The following is a 13,667-nucleotide window of genomic DNA, read 5'->3' as shown; positions in this document are numbered from 1 at the left end:
CAGCAAAGCCGGCAGCATTTCTGGGTGTTGTTGATAAATGGCTTTTGTTTTGCATAGTAGAGTTTTAACTTGCACTTACAGATGTCGCGACGAACTGTATGACAGTACTTTTTTGAAGTGTTCCTGAGCCCATGTGGTCATATCATTTACACACTGATGTCGCTTTCTGATGCAGTACCGTGTGAGGGATTAAAGGTCACGCGCATTGCCGCTTACGTGCAGTGATTTCTCCAATTCTCTAAACCTTTTTGATGATATTACGCATCATAGATGGTGAAATCCCTAAATTCCTTGCAATAGCTCTGACAGTTTTGGTCAGAAATGGGACTCAGATGCAGAATGGGGAAAGTTTGTGAAAGTTTATTTTCACCTTCAGAGTCAGGGCAAATCAACCTGACTAGTCGGCGAAAAAAAGGTTCCACAAAAAGGAACAACCGAAAATCACTCCAAAAGGAGGAAGCACAAAAACATTAACTAGCTAAACTTGGCGCAGGATATAATCTACGAAATGTATCATTAACAAAAAAAGCTACAAAGGGAGGGAGAAACAATGGCTATGAAACGTCTACACTGTATCTTATTTTAAAAAAGGTTAACAAAAGATTTTACTCCAAAAACTGTGAGAAAAAAACTGAATACTCACCATTTCGGCAGCAAAAAAATAAATAACTAAAATCACTCTGCTGAGGAGGAGAAAAAGAAAACTTAAAATATCAACAAGGGAATTCAGGATAAAGATATTCAAACAAGAGACCATGAATTACCTTGAATGGATTAACGTGGACCCCGACTTAAACAAGTTGAAAAACTTATTTGGGTGTCCCCATTTAGTGGTCAATTGTACGGAATATGTACTGTACTGTGCAATCTACTAAAAAAGGATCAATCAATTAGATTTATTGATTGAAACTTAATGAATTAACTTTTCTCAATCAATCAAAGATTAGGCAAGGCTTGGACAGGATGCTAGAGAGGCACGTACAAACGAGACAATCTGGCACGGAACAAAGGGAGGCGTGGGCTTTTAAGACACATGAGGGTAACGGGACACAGGTGAAAACAATCAGGGATCAGGTATGACATCAGAATGATGACAGAAAAGGAAGGGCAAGTGACCTGAAACGAGAAGAGAGGTACTTTTCAAACTAAAACATGCAATTCACAAGACAGAAAAAACCAAGAAAAGCTTGTTAAGAAACGTTCTTAAACTGTCCGATAATGTCTTTGATGTCCTTTGTCTTCTTTGATGTTTCCCTCTTATACACATGTAAGAGGGATGTGTAATATGGCTATGAGTTGTTGTTGTTTCCCCTCGGCCTCAGTCTGGACCCCCTCTCGAGGGCCCATTTTCAGACCGATTTTTTTAAAATTTAATTTTAATCTTCTATTTTTTCCCCCATTCCCTCCCCACTTGTTCACCTGTATCTCACCTTTTTTGTAAGGGGCGCTGGAAGCCGGCAGACCCGACATGCGATCCTGTTCTGTCTCCCTGTAATGTTTGTCTGATCTTGAATGGGATTGTGCTGAAAATGTTTATTTTCCCGAAGGAATAAATAAAGTACGATCTAATCCAGGGGTATGGCTCTAGATCTTTTGATGACTGAGTCTGGCTCTCAGATAAATCTTAGCTGACGTTGTTTAACACGATAAGTAATTAATAATTCCGCCGGTAATCACAGTGTTAAAAATAACGTTCAAATTATAAAAAATTCTTATGCGTTTTTGTCCAACCATCCATTTTCCATCGCACCTGTTCAGGAAGTCGCTTTAATTGTAAGAAGTATCATATTTATTATTGTTTAGCTTTGGAATAACAATGTTATTGCGTGGCGAAGTTGGGACAGTGGCTGTGCCAGCAATCTGAGGGTTACTGGTTCAATCCCCACCTTCTACCATCTTAGTCACATCCGTTGTGTCCTTGAGCAAGACACTTCACCCTTGCTCCTGATGGTCCTGGTTAGCGCCTTACATGGCAGCTCCCGCCATCAGTGTGTGAATGTGTGTGTGAATGGGTGAATGTGGAAATAGTGTCAAAGCGCTTTGGGCTCCTTAAAAAAGGGGTAGAAAAGCGTTATACAAGTACAACCATTTACCTTTTTTTTTTTTTTACCATTTTTAAAAAGAATAAGTGAGTTATTATACTGTAAAAATGTTGGTCTCAAAAATGCACGCATTTAGTTGTATTCAGTGTTAAAAAAAGATTATATGGCTCTCACGGAAATGCATTTTCAAATATTTGGCTTTCATGGCACTCTCAGAGAATCAGCACCTCCAAGTCCGAGTCCATGGTTCTCGCCCGGAAAAGGGTGGAATGCCATCTCCGGGTTGGGGAGGAGACCCTGCCCCAAGTGGAGGAGTTCAAGTACCTAGGAGTCTTGTTCACAAGTGGGGGAAGAGTGGATGTGAGATCGACAGGCGGATCGGTGCGGCGTCTTCAGTAATGCGGACGTTGTACCGATCCGTTGTGGTGAAGAAGGAGCTGAGCCGGAAGGCAAAGCTCTCAATTTACCGGTCGATCTACGTTCCCATCCTCACCTATGGTCATGAGCTTTGGGTCATGACCGATTAGGATAAGATCACGGGTACAAGCGGCCGAAATGAGTTTCCTCCGCCGTGTGGCGGAGCTCTCCTTTAGAGATCAATCAATCAATCAATGTTTACTTATATAGCCCTAAATCACTAGTGTCTCAAAGGACTGCACAAACCACCACGACATCCTCGGTAGGCCCACATAAGGGCAAGGAAAACTCACACCCAGTGGGACGTCGGTGACAATGATGACTATGAGAACCTTAAAGAGGAGGAAAGCAATGGATGTCGAGCGGGTCTAATATGATACTGTGAAAGTTCAATCCACAATGGATCCAACACAGTCGCAAGAGTCCAGTCCAAAGCGGATCCAACACAGCAGCGAGAGTCCCGTTCACAGCGGAGCCAGCAGGAAACCATCCCAAGCGGAGGCGGATCAGCAGCGCAGAGATGTCCCCAGCCGATACACAGGCAAGCAGTACATGGCCACCGGATCGGACCGGACCCCCTCCACAAGGGAGAGTGGGACATAGAAGAAAAAGAAAAGAAACGGCAGATCAACTGGTCTAAAAAGGGAGTCTATTTAAAGGCTAGAGTATACAAATGAGTTTTAAGGTGAGACTTAAATGCTTCTACTGAGGTGGCATCTCGAACTGTTACCGGGAGGGCATTCCAGAGTACTGGAGCCCGAACGGAAAACGCTCTATAGCCCGCAGACTTTTTTTGGGCTTTGGGAATCACTAATAAGCCGGAGTCCTTTGAACGCAGATTTCTTGCCGGGACATATGGTACAATACAATCGGCAAGATAGGATGGAGCTAGACCGTGTAGTATTTTATACGTAAAATAGGGTGAGAAGCTCTGTCATCCGGGAGGAACTCAAAGTAAAGCCGCTGCTCCTTCACATCGAGAGGAGCCAGATGAGGTGGTTCAGGCATCTGGTCAGGATGCCACCCGAACGCCTCCCTAGGGAGGTGTTTAGGGCACGTCCAACCGGTAGGAGGCCACGGGGAAGACCCAGGACACGTTGGGAAGACTATGTCTCCCGGCTGGCCTGGGAACGCCTCGGGATCCCCCGGGAAAAGCTAGACGAAGTGGCTGGGGAGAGGGAAGTCTGGGTTTCCCTGCTTAGGCTGTTGCCCCCGCGACCCGACCTCGGATAAGCGGAAGAAGATGGATGGATGGATGGGCTCTCTCCGCCAAAAAGGTTCCCGACCCCTGATCTAATCCATCTAATCTAATTTGCTCACGCATTTTTTCACAAAGTCCTGACCCTCGCCCCATCCTTGTTTGTCCCGTCTTGTCTTTGCAGTCTATTCAATTGAATATAAGTAGAAAAGGCCACTCCCTTTATTTATGATTCCATGTTCCTCATTCAAATTCTGGAAGCGAACAAAATATCATTAATTGCAGGATTAGATAAACCCCGCTTCTTTCTACTCCTTTGTATGTCGAATCGCGCAACTGTAAAGGCGGAGTTTTCGTAATCCGACTAAGGCGTGTCTGAAAACAAATGAAACCCTCACCCCTACCGTGAAGTAAAGTAGATAAACTCATGAACAATCAGTGTATAATGTAAGTAAATATATTTAGCATTGCTGTATTCAAACAGTATTCAATGGGTTCAGTTGCTGTCATTGACTTTCTAACAAAGGAAGCAGAGAATAAGATTCTCGTCACTGTGACAAACAGATGCCCAAGGCGGGTGGATGGTGCCGACCCCGGAGCATGTGTGTGTCCGAGTGAACACAGAAGCGAATCCTATCATATGCCACCTCTCACCCCGATCAGGACGCTGTAGAGCCAGGCCCTGTAGCTGAAGCAGGGGTGCTTTAGAGGCTCCGACTGGGCCAGCTGCAGGTCACTGGCCCTCACGTCCACGGTGTAGCTGTCCCGCTCTGAGCCTTCTTGCTCTCTCCTGTCCAATCCTCTGCTCCCTTTCCTCCCCAGTGAGCCGCCACCTCTCTCCAGCGAGGACATGTGGCTGTAGGTGAACTCCTCTCTCGCCGATACCTCCTCGCGCTGCATCGCCGCTACTGCTGCTGCTGGACAGGTAGGTGAAAATCAAAAGTGAAAGTCAATTAATCAATCAATCAATGTTTATTTATATAGCCCTCAATCACAAATGTCTCAAAGGACTGTACAAACCACTACGACTACGACATCCTCGGAAGAACCCACATAAAGGCAAGGAAAACTCACACCCAGTGGGACGCCAGTGACAATGATGACTATGAGAACCTTGGAGAGGACCTCATATGTGGCAACCCCCCCCCCCCCCCCTCTAGGGGACCGAAAGCAATGGATGTCGAGCGGGTCTAACATGATACTGTGAAAGTTCAATCCATAGTGGCTCCAACACAGCCGCGAGAGTTCAGTTCAAAGCGGATCCAAGACAGCAGCGAGAGTCCCGTCCGTAGGAAACCATCCCAAGCGGAGTCGGATCAGCAGCGTAGAGATGTCCCCAACCGATACGCAGGCGAGCGGTCCATCCTGGGTCCCGACTCTGGACAGCCAGTACTTCATCCATGGCCATCGGACCGGACCCCCTCCACAAGGGAGGGGGGGGTGGGGGGGGGGGGGGGGGGGGGGACAGAGGAGAAAAAGAAAAGAAGCGGCAGATCAACTGGTCTAAAAAGGAGGTCTATTTAAAGGCTAGAGTATACAAATGAGTTTTAAGGTGAGATTTAAATGATTCTACTGAAAGTGAAAGACCTGTATCGGACACATGTTTCCACCCAAATGTTCTGGTTGGCCAACGGCTGGTTCACAGATTTGAAAGAAAATTGGATTTACTGTAAAAAAAAAATAAAAATAAAAATGATGGCCGTTTTTGTAATGATTGTCTAAAGTCAGTATTTGCAGTTTTGTCACTTGTGTATGTTGTTGAGAAATACAGTAGGTCTTAACTTCTAAAGACCCCAAGATTTTTGTTTACATGCTTTTTTTATTTTATTTCTCTTTGCTATGTGGGCTTATTGGACCCTAATTAGAATAAAAACTAAAAATCCTCTTTTGATATGATGTACTTAGTCCATATGTACACAAACGTGCACTTCATGTGCAGTGACATGCTCATTTTTATTTTTACACCTTTTTTCCCCAAATTCCATTGTATGTTATACTCTTCTGACACCACCAGATGGCAGTATAAGTGTCCACATAAGTGGCCATAAGAGTCCAATTCAGTAGTGTACACCAGTGGTCCCCAACCTTTTTTGTAGCTGCGGACCGGTCAACGCTTGATAACCACTAATTGTAAGGGTATCTTGTTTTTTTTATGTTAATTTAATAAATAAATTAAAAAAAAATATATATATATTATTATTATTATTATTATTTTTCAAATAAAAAAATAATAAAAAAATATTCTGCAGCCACTGGTACCAATCGAGCCGCGGCCCGGTAAGGTACTGTCCACATATGTGTGCCACTAAGGCCTTTTTTCAAACAAAAAGTTAATTTTTTTTTAATGCTTTTTTTTTTTTAATTGCTTTATAAATTTAGATATTTTTTTTTTTTACTGCTTTTTAATCGATTTTAATTGCTTTTTTTCTTTGATATTGTACTGAGTCTTTGATTTATTTTGTACCATTTTCCATTTTTGTCTATTATTATTTTATACTGTTTTAATTAATTGACCACAGCTGCGACTATTTAAGCGCATCACTTCCTGTTGGAAATTGCACACTGACGAAGACATTGTCCAAACCGTTCTGTGTTTTGAAACGCCTGAACAGTTTATATTGAAGTTAATAAAAATATGGCCTTGTTTTTTCTTTAAGTACACTTACTGCGTGTACCTCTTTACTTTAGTTTTACTAAGTTTTTTGAAGAGTGCCTGTTTCTTTTCCTATGTATATAATATATATTTTTTTAACCAATTTAAAAATACCCTAACATAAAAGTGTTTTCGGCTCATTGTTATGTTTTAAGTTAAAAAAAAAAAATTGGGTAACACTTTAGTATTGGGACATATTCACCATTAATTATTTGCTCATTAACATGCAAATTAGTAACATATTCACTCTTAATTAGTCATTAATAAGTACTTATTAAGGGTTAGGGTCAAGGTTAGGGTCTAATCATAACCCTAACCCTAACTAACAAAAACTACAAATGTTAATAGTGTCCAAATAACTCTAAAATAAGTATTTTTTACTTAAAATATGTTCCCCATACTAAAGTGTTACCAAAACGTTATTTCCTAGAAACCCCTCAATTAATTTCAGTACAGAAAATGTCACATGGGACGTAAGATTCGACCAAAACATCTGGTCTAGCATTAGTTTATTGCTAGAGATTGACATAACTATTAGAAAGAAGAAGTGAGTACGGAAGACAGTGCTGAGAAGAAGAAGTTGATGGTATTTATTGAATTAAAGACAGAAATCATCAAAAGCATAAATGAAAAAATGATTGTGATACAGTTTGGGTGTATCATTGCTCGTCTGCACTATTCTAAACTAGAATGACTCTCACGGCAGGTAAAAGTATTAAAATATATAAACGGTGGAACATTTACTACATGAAAATATGGATAAGCTGCTGAATGTGTGTTTGACAGAGAAGCAGCTGGAAGGAGACACCGTTACAGGTCCGCTCTCCAAAGTAACACTGAACTTTATTATTACATACTGCACAAAATTTCTGTCATTGTCCATAGTACTTTTTATGGTATTCTTCTTATACAATATTTCTGCTCGAAAAGCATGAAAAGGCGTGTTGTTCCTGATAAGATTGTGCTGTTTTTTGTGGGATTTTGGGGGGGGATGCAAGTGTTCTAAATTAAGAGCTCAACCACAAAACTAATCTTCTGAGTTGAGGTGCTACTGTATCATATAAAATTTTACCAAAACAATTCTACTTCTACATAGCAGCACATTTTGTGACTGTACAGAACGTTGAGTTGTGTAATCAGGGTCAAATATGCTAATTTAAGACTGGCAAATATTTTTTCTTATTGTTTTTTCCAATTTGTTTATGTCAGTAGTGATGACTAAACTGAGATGAAAAAAAAAGCTTCAATAAAAAGCTTTTCAACAAGTATAAGTAATTGGGACATGTCGGGGTCGGCAGCAGAGCAGAGCCTCACTTGTTATGATGAAAAAAATTCATAATATAAAACATTTAATAATTGGAATTTGTCATTAAACTGTCTTATAAATGTATTTTCGGTATGATTACAATTGGTTGTTCCCATTTACTTGACTAAAAGTCGCAGAATTTGCATACAAATTTAGTTATGATCCGCTGCCCGGATCATCCCTTATTCTAGTTTTGTTCCGTTTTTGTATCACATTCTGTTATATGACTTCCTTATATCCTAATTTATCTGGTTACCATGGTTTCTTATTAGTTTCACCTGCTCCTCGCTTTCGACGCACACCTGTTATTGCTAATCGCCGTCCTTATTTAAGCCTGCCTTCTTCATTATTTTTCGCATTCTAATTTGCTTTACACGCATCAAGTGACGACTTCTATTCTATGTTTCTACTCGCTAGTAGCTTTTGTTTCCCCTTTTGTGCCTCGTGCAAGTTTTTGTGTTTCCTAGTCAGTTTTATTAGTTAAATAAATCTTCATTTCTTACCTCCACGCTGTGTTCGTAGCCCGACTGCATCTTGAAAGAACGAACCTGCATCACAATGCCCAGCAATCGTTACACAAATTAAGCTTGATGGGTACCTTTTCTATTTATTTCTATTTATAATTATTTATATTGTGTGCCCTGCGATGAGGTGGCGACTTGTCCAGGGTGTACCCCGCCTTCCGCCCGATTGTAGCTGAGATAGGCGCCAGCGCCCCCCGCGACCCCAAAAAAAGGGAATAAGCGGTAGAAAATGGATGGATGGATGGGTACCTTTTCTATTTATTTCTATTTATAATTATTTATATTGTGTGCCCTGCGATGAGGTGGCGACTTGTCCAGGGTGTACCCCGCCTTCCGCCCGATTGTAGCTGAGATAGGCGCCAGCGCCCCCCGCGACCCCAAAAAAAGGGAATAAGCGGTAGAAAATGGATGGATGGATGGGTACCTTTTCTATTTATGATTATTTATATTGTGTGCCCTGCGATGAGGTGGTGACTTGTCCAGGGTGTACCCCGCCTTCCGCCCGATTGTAGCTGAGATAGGCGCCAGCGCCCCCCGCGATGCCGGAAGGGAATAAGCGGTAGAAAATGGATGGATGGATGGATGGGTACCTTTTCTATTTATTTCTATTTATAATTATTTATATTGTGTGCCCTGCGATGAGGTGGCGACTTGTCCAGGGTGTACTCCGCCTTTCGCCCGATTGTGGCTGAGATAGGCGCCAGCGCCCCCCGCGACCCCAAAAAAAGGGAATAAGCGGTAGAAAATGGATGGATGGATGGGTACCTTTTCTATTTATGATTATTTATATTGTGTGCCCTGCGATGAGGTGGCGACTTGTCCAGGGTGTACCCCGCCTTCCGCCCGATTTTAGCTGAGATAGGCGCCAGCGCCCCCCGCGACGCCGGAAGGGAATAAGCGGTAGAAAATGGATGGATGGATGGATATATATATATATATATATATATAAACACTGTCAAATATATTTCCTAATTATGTTTCCAATTTATTTATGTTAAATAGTGATGATTAAACTCTGACATAAAAAGCTTCAAGAAAAAGCTTTGAACATGTGTAATAATTGGACTTGTAGTCAGGGTAGGCAGTTAGATCACTTGCTATGATTAAAAAAAAAAAAGTAAAAAAAAATAGCACTTTTAATTAAAATGTGTTTTAAATGTATTGTCTGCATGATCACAATCGTTTGTTCCCATTTACTTGACTAAAAGTCACAGAATTTGCATACAAATTAACATTAAGCTTGATGGGTACCATTTATATTGTAAACGTGTTTTTCGAAAGATATTTTTTAATTGCATAATCTTTTTTTTTTTGCAGTAAAATAATAAATGTTGCTAAACCCAATTTCAGGCATATAGTCTTGTGTGGAGGGGGGCGTGGCCTGCGGGCCTGACGCGGAACGGGGTGTGCCAGGACCGGCCTCGAAGACAGCGACAGGTGCGTAGATGGCCTAGGTAGGCCTTGTTATTTAATCACCTGTCGCCTTTATTAGCAGCAGCCGGGAGGAGACACATTGTGGGAGCTGGAGCAAGAGCAGGAAAAAGACAGTTTGCTGCAAAGCAAAACCCCTGCAACACTTTATGAAAATAAAACAGTGTTACAACCCTGATCCGGGCTCTCGTGGCAGTATTTAGTGGTCTGAGGAACCCACGGTATGGAAACCTCCACACCTTGCTTAAATGCTATTTGAAAGAAGTCACATCAGACGACAAAAGTGTACACTACAACAATAAAATCAAGGTCAAATATACTAATTTAATCTGGTAATTATTTGTTCTTACAAGGTTTCCAATTTATTTATGTTAAGTAGTAATGACTAAACTCTCTAAGATAAAAGAAGATTCAAGAAAAAACTTTGAACACTTTTTAATAACTGGACATGTAGTCAGGGTAGATCACTTGTTATGAAGTGAATTCAAGTGAATTATATTTATATAGCGCTTTTCTCTAGTGACTCAAAGCGCTTTACATAGTGAAACCCAATATCTAAGTTGCATTTAAACCAGCGTGGGTGGCACTGGGAGCAGGTGGGTAAAGTGTCTTGCTCAAGGACACAACGGCAGTGACTAGGATGGCGGAAGCGGGAATCGAACCTGCAACCCTCAAGTTGCTGGCACGGCCGCTTTTACCAACCGAGCTATGATGAACAAAAAAACCTAATAAAAACATAAAATCACTATTAACATTTCTCATTAAACTGTTATGAATGTATATTTTCTGTATGATTACAATCTTTTTTTCCCATTTACATGAAGTGAAGTGAATTATATTTATATAGCGCTTTTCTCAAGTGACTCAAAGCGCTTTACATAGTGAAACCCAATATCTAAGTTACATTTAAACCAGTGTGGGTGGCACTGGGAGCAGGTGGGTAAAGTGTCTTGCTCAAGGATACAACGGCAGTGACTAGGATGGCGGACGCGGGAATCGAACCTGCAACCCTCAAGTTGCTGGCACGGCCACTCTACCAACCGAGCTATGCCGCCCAACAAATAAAAGTCCCAGAATTTGCACAAAAAATGAAAAAAAGGCTTGATGGGTAGCATTTATACTACAAACTTTATTTTCGAAAAATATTTTCTTAATTGGATACCGTATTTTTCGGACTATAAGTCGCAGTTTTTTTCATAGTTTGGCCGGGGGTGCGACTTATACTCCGGAGCGACTTATGTGTGAAATTATTAACACATTACCTTAAAAACATCAAATAATATTATTTATCTCATTCGCGGAAGAGACAAAGAAAGTGTCAGCAATCCTCACACACACGTCAACCAATAAGAATTTGGCGGGGGAGGGGCATGGCAGAAGTGCATTGTGGGTCATGGAATGCTAACTGCTATATGCTATATGCTACGGCCGTAGCTATTAAAATGGATCATTTCATCGTTGGCGATAACTTATAAAAACTGAGAAGGGCTGAACAAAAAATGGCACCGAAAAGGAAATCATGTAGTGCAGATTACAAGCTGGACGTAGTGAAATATGCAGCAAAAGGAAGAGGATGCGGCGCATACCTTTGGAGTGGGCAGAGTTGTTTAGAAGCGACATCGAGGAAGAAGATTTCATCGGATTTATTGATTAGGAGTGACAGATTGTTTGGTAAACGTATAGCATGTTCTATATGTTATAGTTATTTGAATGACTCTTACCATAATATGTTACGTTAACATACCAGGCACCTTCTCAGTTGGTTATTTATGCCTCATATAACGTACACTTATTCAGCCTCTTTATTTATTTTAAATTGCCTTTCAAATGTCTATCCTTGGCGTTGGATTTTATCAAATAAATTTCCCCCCCAAAATGCGACTTATATTTGTTTTTTTCCTTCTTTATTATGCATTTTCGGCCAGTGCGATGTATACTCCGGAGCGATTTATAATCCGAAAAATACGGTAATTTTCTCTAACCATTGACCTCCAAAGGCCTTAGTGGCCACATACGTGGACAACACCTTTTTGCTCTTATTTCCAAAATTGTGTACACTACCGAATTGGGGTCTTATGGACGCTTATGTGGACACTAATACTGCCATCTGGTGGTGTCAGAACAGTATAACATACAATAGAATTTGGAAAAAAAAAAGGGTAAAAATAAAAATTTGATTTGCATGTCAAATCGGTGGATCGGTGCGGCGTCTTCAGTAATGCGGACGTTGTATCGATCCGTTGTGGTGAAGAAGGAGCTGAGCCGGAAGGCAAAGCTCTCAATTTACCGCTCGATCTACGTTCCCATCCTCACCTATGGTCATGAGCTTTGGGTCATGACCGAAAGGATAAGATCACGGGTACAAGCGGCCGAAATGAGTTTCCTTCGCCGGGTGGCGGGTCTCTCCCTTAGAGATAGGGTGAGAAGCTCTGTCATCCGGGAGGAACTCAAAGTAAAGCCGCTGCTCCTTCACATCGAGAGGAGCCAGATGAGGTGGTTCGGGCATCTGGTCAGGATGCCACCCGAACGCCTCCCTAGGGAGGTGTTTAGGGCACGTCCAACCGGTAGGAGGCCACGGGGAAGACCCAGGACACGTTGGGAAGACTATGTCTCTCGGCTGGCCTGGGAACGCCTCGGGATCCCCCGGGAAGAGCTCGGCGAAGTGGCTGGGGAGAGGGAAGTCTGGGCTTCCCTGCTTAGGCTGCTGCCCCCGTGACCCAACCTCGGATAAGCGGAAGATGATGGGTGGATGGATTTGCATGTCACTACACATGAAGTACACGTTTGTGTACTTATGGACTAAGTACTAAATATTCGATTATTTTTTGTTGTTATTCTAATTAGGGTCCAATAAGCCCAAATAGCAAAGAGAAATAGAAAAAAAGCATGTTAACAAACAGCTTGGGCCGTAAGAGGTTAATTCAACCTTAATTTCCGGCATATACGCTTGCTTAAATATAAGCGTGTCTTAATGAAATTAAACAATGGATGTCCGCTAACCTTTTGCAACTTAATGCCAAAAAAACGGAAATGCTGATTATCGGTCCTGCTAGACACCGACCTCTATTTAATAATACAACTTTAACATTTGACAACCAAATAATAAAACAAGGTGACTCTGTAAAAAATCTGGGTATTATCTTCGACCCAACTCTCTCCTTGGAGTCACACATTAAAAGCGTTAATAAAACGGCCTTCTTTCATCTCCGTAATATCGCTAAAATTCGCTCCATTTTGTCCACTAAAGACGCCGAGATCATTATCCATGCGTTTGTTACGTCTCGTCTCGATTACTGTAACGTATTATTTTCGGGTCTCCCCATGTCTAGCATTAAAAGATTACAGTTGGTACAAAATGCGGCTGCTAGACTTTTGACAAGAACAAGAAAGTTTGATCACATTACGCCTGTACTGGCTCACCTGCACTGGCTTCCTGTGCACTTAAGATGTGACTTTAAGGTTTTACTACTTACGTATAAAATACTACAGGGTCTAGCTCCAGCCTATCTTGCCGATTGTATTGTACCATATGTCCCGGCAAGAAATCTGCGTTCAAAAGACTCCGGCTTATTAGTGATTCCTAGAGCCCCAAAAAAGTCTGCGGGCTATAGAGCGTTTTCCGTTCGGGCTCCAGTACTCTGGAATGCCCTCCCGGTAACAGTTCGAGATGCCACCTCAGTAGAAGCATTTAAGTCTCACCTTAAAACTCATCTGTATACTCTGACCTTTAAATAGACCTCCTTTTTAGACCAGTTGATCTGCCGCTTCTTTTCTTTCTCCTATGTCCCCCCCTCCCTTGTGGAGGGGGTCCGGTCCGATGACCATGGATGAAGTACTGGCTGTCCAGAGTCGAGACCCAGGATGGACCGCTCGTCGGGACCCAGGATGGACCGCTCGCCTGTATCGGTTGGGGACATCTCTACGCTGCTGATCCGCCTCCGCTTGAGATGGTTTCCTGTGGACGGGACTCTCGCTGCTGTCTTGGATCCGCTTTGAACTGAACTCTCGCGGCTGTGTTGGAGCCACTATGGATTGAACTTTCACAGTATCATGTTAGACCCGCTAGACATCCATTGCTTTCGGTCCCCTAGAGGGC

General features: G+C 42.1%; 1 protein-coding gene across 5 annotated transcripts in view; it reads right to left on the bottom strand.

The window, feature by feature from the left end:
- Positions 1–13,667, bottom strand: part of mlc1 (modulator of VRAC current 1) — a 52,050-nt gene that overhangs the window by 37,765 nt on the left and 618 nt on the right. For 4 of the 5 annotated variants that reach the window (XM_061917828.1, XM_061917827.1, XM_061917826.1 and 1 more), the window contains exon 2: positions 4,312–4,574. In XM_061917828.1, coding sequence (XP_061773812.1) covers positions 4,312–4,557 — 246 coding nt within the window. In that variant the 5' untranslated portion in view covers positions 4,558–4,574. The remainder of the gene's footprint in view (positions 1–4,311; positions 4,575–13,667) is intronic. The other variant, XM_061917825.1, reaches the window with a different exon arrangement.

The sequence above is a fragment of the Nerophis ophidion genome, linkage group LG12 (genome assembly GCF_033978795.1).
Source record: "Nerophis ophidion isolate RoL-2023_Sa linkage group LG12, RoL_Noph_v1.0, whole genome shotgun sequence".
In the NCBI taxonomy this organism is placed as follows: Eukaryota; Metazoa; Chordata; class Actinopteri; order Syngnathiformes; family Syngnathidae; genus Nerophis; species Nerophis ophidion.
This window is presented reverse-complemented; position numbering and strand designations above follow the sequence as displayed.